The sequence below is a fragment of the Carlito syrichta genome, unplaced genomic scaffold (assembly GCF_000164805.1).
Source record: "Carlito syrichta isolate Samal-C Ts95f unplaced genomic scaffold, Tarsius_syrichta-2.0.1 Scaffold89693, whole genome shotgun sequence".
In the NCBI taxonomy this organism is placed as follows: domain Eukaryota; kingdom Metazoa; phylum Chordata; class Mammalia; order Primates; family Tarsiidae; genus Carlito; species Carlito syrichta.
Window position 1 is genome coordinate 106,934 of NW_007033789.1, and position 10,254 is coordinate 117,187.

The 10,254-nt window shown below is 47.9% G+C and overlaps 1 protein-coding gene across 1 annotated transcript in view; it reads left to right on the plus strand.

Annotated features, from left to right (window-relative positions):
* Positions 1–10,254, plus strand: part of STAB2 (stabilin 2) — a 139,393-nt gene that overhangs the window by 103,197 nt on the left and 25,942 nt on the right. The window contains exons 39-44 of the mRNA XM_008058203.2: positions 252–335; positions 1,992–2,138; positions 2,889–3,029; positions 4,482–4,541; positions 6,127–6,303; positions 7,659–7,748. Coding sequence (XP_008056394.2) covers positions 252–335; positions 1,992–2,138; positions 2,889–3,029; positions 4,482–4,541; positions 6,127–6,303; positions 7,659–7,748 — 699 coding nt within the window. The remainder of the gene's footprint in view (positions 1–251; positions 336–1,991; positions 2,139–2,888; positions 3,030–4,481; positions 4,542–6,126; positions 6,304–7,658; positions 7,749–10,254) is intronic.

Consider the following 10,254-nt stretch of genomic DNA (forward strand, 5'->3'; position numbering starts at 1 on the left):
GTGCTCAGGCAATCCACTCACCTCAGCCTCCCAAGGCGCGGGATTACAGGCTGAGCCACCGAGCCCGGCTTGTTAATTTTTTAATTAAAAAAAAATAAAGATGATTTCAGTGATGGAAAAACTGCGGACTAGAACACGGTTTCCCCATCCGCCTTCTGTCTGCCCGGGCCCATGGACTCTGGCATGAGTTGGAGCCCCAGCCTGTCTTAACATCAAGTAAGTGACATGTGGCCCTGCCTTCCTACCCGCAGGAGCATTCTGTGAAGGACCTGGTGGGCCGGGGCCCCTTCACCGTTTTTGCACCTTTATCTGCAGCCTTTGATGAGGAGGTGCAGGTAAGTGCCAGGCTGTGAGCGGGCGGAGGAGGTTGGAGCTAGCACACCAGCTTTGGGTTTTGCCTTGGAACTTACACCAGAGACGCTTCTGGGAGGAGATTTGGGATGGCGTGGGCTGCCTCTCAGCAGAGGGACGACCTCAGGGGATGCGTTCGGTGGCCAAAGACCACCTAAAGGACATTCCTGAACTAGACAGTAGGGTGGAGAAGATGAAAAACTCTCAAGTGCTGCAAACCTCTCACAGACAAAAAGGAAGGACGGAATTAAGGGGGAAATGCTGGGTTAAAGGGATTTAAGTAGGTTCTTTTCTTGCGGGACTTAGCAGAGGCTTTCCTGGTTTGTTGTTTGTCTTTATTTTTTAAGTTTTCAAACAAAGTTTATTAGAGAGAGAAGGGAGAGAAGAAAGGGAGGCATGCCAGTGTTGGCTTGGGCAAAAGAAAACACAGCTTTACAGTTCTAATATTCACTGGGGCGCTTCGTGCTGGATCACCCCCTAATAATAAGGTTGGCGAACATTGCAAGTGCCTGGCACTGTTCCGAGGACCTGGCTTAGACAGTCTCATTTAATCTTTTTTTTTCTTTTTTTTTTGAGTTGGAGTCTCACTCTGTCGCCCAGACTGGAGTGCAGTGGCTGCTCCCGGCCACCACAGCCTCGACCTGCTGGGCTCCGGCGATCCTTCCGCCTCAGCCTTCCGAGTAGCTGGAATTACCGGAGCGCGCTACCACGCCCGGCTAATTTTTTATTTATTGTAGAGATGAGGTCTCACCAAGTTGCCCAGGCGGGTCTCGAACCTGCAGGCTCAGGCAATTCACTCACCTCAGCCTCCCAAAGGCGCAGGATGACAGGCTGAGCCACCAAGCCCGGCCTCATTGAATCTTCACAACAACCCTGAGTGCTATTGTTGCTCCCATTTTACAGTTGAGGACACCGAGGGAGGTAGCTTTTCCAAAGTCACCCGACGAGCAGGTGGTGGAATCAAGACTCAAACCCAGGCCCGTGCTCTTAGCCGCGGCACACACTGCCTCCCCCTGTGTGTATTTTGAACACCAGCAAAGCAGGGGCAAAAAGAGAGGTTTTGAAAGAATTTGAAATTAAGACTTTGAAATCTTGAATTAAATTTTAGAAAGAATCTGACACTTTAGCATTCAAGAGAAAAGGCATCAAAGGAGTTATCCTGAAGCCGTGAGAACTTTGTGGGCTTTGTGGATTTTTGATTTGTGGGCGGTGACTTTATGGTCGATGTTGTTTGTGTTTTTAACTCCAAATGGAGATATGCCATGATCTTTTCCAGTCCTGAGGGTTCAATCTGTCCTGGGCCCTCTCCAAGAGGGGGTGTGCTATGCAGGACTCCCCGGCGTGCTTTTTCTGAAGAGTATCTCATGGAACCTGGGCACTTGGCAACATGTACTGAGAAGTGCCAGGCAAAGGAACCCTGCGTTTCCTTCCACTCTGAGATGCCACACAGAGGCAGACAGGGAGCCTCCCTTTCTCCCTCTCACCTGGACAGCCTCTATGCCACAACCTTGATGGCCAAGTCCACAACCCAGAGCCTGGGGGCTGAGAGGCATGGGGGGGGACTTTGGAGAGGGGAGAGCATAGGGCAGGGTGCAGCCAGAGGCACCTGCCTCCCTCTGGAGCCGGATCTTCCCTTGCAGCTAAAAGATTGGGACAGGCAGGGCCTGATTCCCCAGGTCCTTCGTTACCACGTGATCGCCTGCCAGCAGCTGCTTCTGGAAAACCTGAAACTGACTCCAAATGCGACTTCTCTCCAGGGGGAGCCGATCGTCTTCTCCATCTCTCAGGTGAGAGGCCACCTCAGGAAGGAGCCAGTTATCCTTAGATCCCCTGTCTCCTTGCTTTCCTTAGAGTGATACCAGTAATAATAATAACAGCTGGCATATGTTGAATGATTTCTACATGCCTGCATATATATGCAGCACTCTTCTAAGCATTTGCTATATACTAGTTTAATCTGCAAAATAGCCCATGGTATAGATAGTATTATGCTTCATAATGTCCAAATAGGGAAACTGAGCTCAGAGGAGTTAAGTAACTTGTCCAAGGTCACATAGTGAGTAAATAATAGAGCTGGAATTGAAACTTGGAGGCAGGGAAGCTCCATTAGAACTGCTTTTGGTAGCACTGGACAGAAGCTGGAAAAGGATAAACGTGTTGATCAAAGTCACTTGACCATGCTAGTCCCAACCCTCCCCAGGACAGAGAAACAAATCATGGCTATAGACTTCATTGCAGAGGGAAGAGGAGGGTGGAGCAAATATGAGAGAGAAACCAGTTTTGAGCTCCTTGTGGTTTTCATATCTGAGAATTACATTGAAGTGGCTGCTTTGGTTGATTCTATATTATTTGTCATTCACTCCTCCAGGTAAAAATTACATTCTTAGTTTTCGCATATTCATAATAAAAATGTGCTCAGGTCACTGGGACCCTCAGGTTTTGCTCCTGATGACTTAAAGTGACGCGTTCTGTGAGAGGTGATTTTGCATCGATTTCTCATTGTGCTTCACTTCTATTTCCTTTTTGGTTGATTTCAGGGCACGGTGTATATAAATAACAAGGCTAAGATCATATCCAGTGATATCATCTGTTCTAATGGGATCATCCACATCATAGACAAACTGCTGTCTCCCCAGAATTTGATTCTCACCCCCAAAAACGCCTCTGGAAGGATTGTGGTAGGTGAACTCATTGTAGGGTGACTCATCGCAATTCTGGTTCTGGGGCATCATTCTGAAACATTCTAATTTTGCTGCTTTAATCCCAAACTATCAGCCGGGCTCGGTGGCTCAGCCTGTAATCCCACGCCTTTGGGAGGCTGAGGTGAGTGGATTGCCTGAGCCCGCGGGTTCGAGACCCGCCTGGGCAACTTGGCGAGACCTTGTCTCTACAATAAATAAGAAATTAGCCAGGCATGGTAGCACACGCCTGTAGTTCTAGCTGCTTGGAAGGCTGAGGGAGAAGGATCGCCGGAGCCCAGCAGGTCGAGGCTGCGGTGGCCGGGAGCGGCCACTGCACTCCAGTTTGGGCGACAGAGTGAGACTCCAACTCAAAAAAAAAAAAAATCCCAAGCTATCATTAAAAGCCTAGTAAACATTATTTTTAGTAATAAGTAAACAAGTAAAAGTCTATTTTAAATTATAAGTAGATTTTTGTTTGGGGTTTTTTAGTGTCCACAAGGGCAGATAGTCTTGCATAGATTTGAAAGATAGAGACAATAGATAGGTAGGTAGGTAGATAGATAGACAGACAGACAGATAGATAGATAGATAGATATACAGATATAGATATAGACATCCTTAAAACTAAACCTGGAGTAAAAACTCCTTTTCAATTGAAAGAAAAGGTCATTTTAACTTTTTTTAAAGAAATGGAGTCTTGCTATGTAGCACAGGCTGGACTCAAACTTCAGGCTCAAGCGACCCTCCCATCTCAGCCTCCTGAGTCGCTAGGACTACAGGCACACACCACTGCACCCAGTTGGCTTTTATTTTAATTTATTAGTATTGGTCAGGGTTCTTCATTGCAGACCGTAGAATCCATTACACTTACACAAAAAGCTTATGATATTAGTTATTCTTAAGATATTGGTTACATCACCATATCTCTGGAAGGCCGGAGCCTAATTCTGCCCAGTTGGGAACAAAGCAGCCCAGGGAGTCCTACAGAGGGTGGACACCTGACTTCATCACAGGGCTGCTCTGGCTGCCACAGCTCTGCCACAGCTCTACCACTGCTACCTGTCTCTAGCCTCACCACCTAGGGCCTTAGAGACTGGACAGCAGAGGCCCCACCATTGTGTTTGCCAGGCCTGAGCCCACTGCTAGCAGCTGCTACCACCTCATGTCTTTTCTTTCCACAACAAGCTTTATGCCAGTGCTTCTGTTTGGAGGACCCTATATTACATGTGGGGCTCTAGCTGCAAGGGAGTCTGGGAAAATGTAGCACTTAGTCTTCTAGCCTCTAGAATGCAGGAACACACGGGCAGAGGAGCTCTGGAATGGTGCTGATGTCCCAACCGACCACACCTCCACGCTATGTTCCCTTTATTTTGCTCAACTGGTCTTTTGTTAAAGTGCTTTGTGAACAATATGAGGGGAGTTTCATGCTCATTCTTATTATCTTTGCAGCAAAATCTTACAACAGTGGCAACAAACCATGGCTACACCAAATTTAGCAACTTAATACAGGTAAAAAACCTAGGGGGAAAGTTGACTCGGGATACCCAGCCTAAAGATGTTTTGTTTTGTTTGTTTTGTTTTGTCTTTACAATAGTCGGTTGTTATGGGATCTGTCTGGGGAAGACCCAGTTTTCTGGAAAGCAAAGTCATTCTCTGCTGCTCCCTTCTCAGAATAATGCATGGTGTGTCGACCTCTATAAAGTACATTGGCTGAGTTACAAATTGAAGTATCTGAGGCTAGGGAGAGGGAAAGAAGTTGGGAGGCCCCAGTCCCCGTACCAGTTGCTTCACCTCTGTGATTACCAGCTCCATTAGAGAGATAGGGAAGGGGGGAGCATTTGGGGGTGGGGAGTTGGGAAGTCTATGCCTGTGACATAAAACCATGTCTTTCTGACTCCAGAGAGTGTTTCCATGAATTGAGTAGAAACTTCTTGTTCAGACAAAAGATTGCAGAAGACAGTAGGGCAGAGAAGGCCCAGCGTCCTACTGCAACACCCCACCCCTACCCTGAGCAGTCCCTGAAGGGCTCCAAGAACCCTGGGTTCCCCCCATGGCATAGTCAATAAATCTCTGCATTTGACCAACAATTCCCAGAATGGTCTGGGTCTCTGACTCTCTGCATAGCCTTTTAGAAATGGAGACTTTGAGGTGTTCAAAACAAGAACCTCCAAGCATGTTGTGGTCAAATCACCTTTGCCCACCCCACCCCCCGACAAAAATCTGGAGTCACCCCCACACCTGTGCACCAGGGTCTGGTCAAACACAGGCTTTTAAAGCAAGTTAGCAATCCTCTCTGGGAGCAACAAAAGGGAGTGATAAAACCTACTTCATAGACTGTTGGCAAAATTAAAAGAAAAAGTATACATGATTCATCAGGCTACAGAGGGCTCTCAGAATGTTCCTCTCCATCTACCGTGCAGTCTTTGGGATTCATATAATCTGTACCCTGTGAATATGCACAGTATCTCAATATTACACAGATTTCACTTTTTAAAATGAAATGGGTCATTCAGCCATTAAAAGCTGGTGGAGTGGTATTTTTTTTTTTTTCTGAGTTGGAGTCTCACTCTGTCGCCCAGACTGGAGTGCAGTGGCCGCTCCCGGCCACCGCAGCCTCGACCTGCTGGGCCCTGGCGATCCTTCCGCCTCAGCCTTCCAAGTAGCCAGAATTACAGGCACGCGCTACCATGCCCGGCTGATTTTTTTATTTATTGTAGAGATGAGGTCTCGCTGCCCAGGCGGGTCTCGAACCCGCGGGCTCAGGCAATCCACTCACCTCAGCCTCCCAAAGGCGCAGGATTACAGGCTGAGCCACTGAGCCCGGCTCTGAGTGGTATTTTTTAAAAGATATTCTCTAAAGTGTAAATTGATGTTTCTCCTAACACAAGAATGTGATTCTGTGATCTGCTATCTAAGGAAACGTGGGTTCGAGTGTGATGGGCCTTGTGTTCCTGGCTGTGTCACCCTTGAGCCATCCAGAATCCTGTAGCAGTGGGGTGGGGCATGGAGGGTGTCCTCAGAGAGTTGAACCCCACCCCACCTCCCGGCTGGCACACGGAGGTGCACGCTCGCGGGGGCTGACCATGTGTTCCAGGACTCAGGCTTGCTGAGTGTCATCACGGACCCCATCCACACCCCAGTCACTCTCTTCTGGCCCACGGACCAAGCCCTCCAGGCACTCCCCTCCGAACAACAGGACTTCCTGTTCAACCAGGACAACAGGGACAAGCTGAAGGGATATTTGAAGTTCCACGTGATCCGAGATTCCAAGGTATTTTGTCTAAATGTGGAAGTGAATGCAGAAATGTCCCAGGGGGTGATCAAATTCGGCACCAAGGCTTTGTGGCCCAGGAGCTATCAGTGTGGCCCTGTCTCCACACGGTGCAGGAGGCCACGGAAGTCCCTGCCCCACTGGATCCTCTTCTGACTGGTTGTGGTGAGTTGGCACCTGCAGTATACCACACCTGGTTCTGCTCTTAGACCTGCCGTGATCTTCTTTTAACTCCAATACCCGAGAGAATATCACTCCTCTCTTTCCTACAGACCAACCTTTTTTCCATCCTACTTCACACGGAAACTGACTGCCAACAGCAGTTCTCAAGTGTTTCCAGATAGACTCTTCCTCTCCCAATGCCAGAATCTCAAGGCTGATTAATCCAGCTTCATTCAGTTTTTGGCCCTCTGAACAGATCAACTGTGTCAGAGAAACAAGGTCATACAGGAACGGGCATTCCCTTTACATCCTCCACCAGGACTCAGGTTTCTTTTCAGGACCGAGTCCATCAGTTTCAAGGATGCCAAACGCTCTAACTCCAGTCCACTCATAGCCCCAGGATTTATTTCCTAGGGCTGCTGTGGAAGGTACCACAAACAGGGCAGCTTAAACAACAGACGTGTTCTCTGTAGTGCACAGCTTGGAGACTAGTCGAGGTGCCACCAGGGTCCCTCCTCCTGGATGCCCTGAGATAAGCTGTTCCATGTGTCCCTCCTCATTTCTGGTGGTCGCTGCCAGTCCTTGGCGCTCGGTGGCTTGTGGGTGCTTCCCCCCAAGCCCTGGCTCCACCTTCACAGGGCCGTCTTCTCCCTCAGTGTTTCTGCATCTTCCCATGGCATGTTCCCTTCTTCTTCTTATGCGGACACCATCCATGCTGGGTTCAGAGCCCACCCTGCCCCAGGAGAGCTGCGTCTTGACTAATCACATCCACAGTGACCTTTTCTCCACATACCACATTCTGAGAAACTGGGGGTCCAGCCGTCAGCATGACTTTTTGAGGGCACATCAGCCTATAGTAGCGCCCTGGATCATCTCAGCCTCACCCGCTCATTCTTTCCTGGGCTTCATACACCGACCCTGTATCTTCCAGAAACTCCCGAGCGTAGATTGGGGGATGGAAGGGTGATTAGAACCAGACCGGCTGGCTGACTCTCTTCCTCCAGAAGCAACTTCCAGCTGCCCAGAGAGCCCATGGCTGTTCTTCGTCTCGATTGTAGCCATAGTGTTATCACGCTAAAAGTGTTATCACGCGTGAAAAAACTTGTTTCTGAATCTGGTTTGCTGGCCAAGCTCCTGTGGGCCCCTCTTCAGCTCCAGCATGGAACATTCATGTGACACTGTTGTTCCTACAGATTCTAGCTGTGGATCTTCCTAAATCTGCCGCCTGGAAGACCCTGCAAGGTTCTGAGCTGAGTGTGACGTGTGGAGCCGGCAGTGACATCGTGAGTATATCCGAGGGGTGGGCTAGGGAGAGGTTAGAAACATATTAATAAGCCAGGCTCAGTGGCTCAGCCTGTCATCCCGCCCTTTGGAAGGCTGAGGTAAGTGGATTGCCTGAGCCCGTGGGTTCAAGACCCACCTGGGCAACTTGACAAGACCTCATCTCTACAATCAATTTTTTTAAAAATTAGCCAGGCGTGGTAGCACGCGCCTGTAGTTCCAGCTACTTGGAAGGCTGAGGCGGAAAGATAGCCGGAGCCCAGCAGGTCGAGGCTGCGGTGGCCAGGAGCAGCCACTGCCCTCCAGTCTGGGCGACAGAGTGAGACTCCAACAAAAAAAAAAAAAAAGAAAGAAACACATTAATGGTAAGCCACTCCCAACCACTACCCCTTCAAGGACATGTTCATTCTTTTCCTCCACTGACAGCAAGCTTGTTTTTTTCTCAGTGTCTTCTGAGGGGTTTTCCCCAAGAGTACATAAATTAATATGAAAAGTCTGTTAGACCGCCATGTAATCCCAGCTCTGTAATTCCAGCACTCTGGGAGGCCAAGGCGGGAGGATCGCTTGAGGCCAGGAGTTTGAGGCTGCAGTGAGCTTTGATTGCACCTACTACACTCCACCTTGGGCAACAGAGGGAGACTCTGTCTCTTTTTTTTTTTTAATTCTGATAAATCCCAAGCTCTCGCAGGCGGCAGGAAGCCTCTTACACTTGTAGAGAGCAGTTGATTTTTTTTTTTTTGAACATTTATTCTCCAGCATGAGATACTCCCCTAAAGCAGGAGAGAATACAATCACTCCTTTCACTTCCCTCCCAGCTCCATGCAGGCTTTTCCAGCCTTTCTTGCTCTGCAGACCTCCATCAGTCACCGAGAGAGAAAGTTTGCAGTTTCACCCTCCTGGCTAGGTCTTCAACAATTCTACCTTCCTGTAATTTCACATGATGAATGGATCGGTTAGGATTCATTCAACTGCTTATAACAGAAAAGCCAAAATGACAGCAGCTTAAATATACATGGATACATCCTCTCTCATAAAAGAAATCCAGAAGTGTCCAATCTGGAACTGGCAAGACGGCACGCCAGGAGAGTGCTTTCCGTCTTTCTTCTCTGTAGCACATGGCTCCAGCGTCAAAGTCAGCCCAAGGCCCAGCATGACTGCTGGGGCTCCAGCCACTATGTCTGTTTTCCAGGCAGTAGGAAGGAGGGAGGACAAAAGAGATGCATCTCTCAGCTGAGTCAGTTCTCTTCGAGGAGGCTTCCAGCAAGTTCCACACAACATTCTGCTTACATCTTATGGCCAGAATCCCATTGGGGTTTGAATTAGAATTGCTTTAAACTTATTTGAATTTGAGAAAGATTCACATCTTTTCATTCCAGCTTCTGGAAATTTATCCCAATGTAATTACACCCTTGAGACCACCTGTTCTATCTCCATAGCCCAAAGTAGACACCCATCAGAGAAGAAGGCTAGTAAGAAGGTCACCTGCCTGTTCTGTGTGCTAAAATAGCTTCCAAAGCACATTATTTAGTTTGATCTGTATGACAACCCTATGCATTTGAAATCATGAACTCTATTTACCTGGTGAAAAAAAATCATTGAGCCTCCGAGAAGCTCAGTAACATGCCAGTGGTCACATGGTGCACAAGTGGCCGGCCCGGGCTCCAACTGCAGTCTTCTGGTGTTTCTTTCACGGAGTCACGCTATCTCCATATCCCATCCATAGATGCCCAGACTTCTCTCTTTTCTCCTTACAGGACTTTCTAGAAGCATTTTACATCTTGTGAGAAGAACATAGCCATCCACTTTCTAGCTGAGTCACCTCAGGAGGAATCTTAAGATTGTTGAAAGCCTTACATGAGAGCATATTGACAGACTGGTTTAGATGTGCTGACACATGTAAAAAGGAAGTTATTATTATCATTATAACGTTAAAACCTATCACTCAGATATTCTGGAAAGGAAGTTGAGCCAGGAACTTATCTAGGTGCTGGCACTAAATAAGAATGCTTGGTTACCACCCACGAGAGGCCATGTCAGCAGACCATCCCTGCTGTGGGTACTCCCCTTCTGATAGAGGCCATGCAGCCGAGGGGCCAAGAGTGCCCGGATGCGAATACCTGCACTACCATTTACAGGGCCGGTCCTTTCACCTCTCACTGCATCAGTTTCCTCATCTGCAAATGGATGCTAATAATAGTAGCTGTATCCTAGGGTTGTTGTGAGGATTAAAGGAATTTTCACAGGTAACACACTTAGAACAGTACCTAGCATGTAACACCTGCTGAGTGTTTGAGATAATATATTTTTATATACATTTTTGTATATTATATAATTTAATATGTATTTACTATATACATTTTAATATATACTTTTTTTTTCATTTCTTCCTGAGTTCTGCAGGTGCTAGCTACATTATACAGCCTGGGAAGAAGATAAGTCTGAGCGGGACTGACTGTTTCTTTCTCTCTCTCTCTCTCTCTCTCTCTCTCTCTCTCTCTCTCTCTCTCT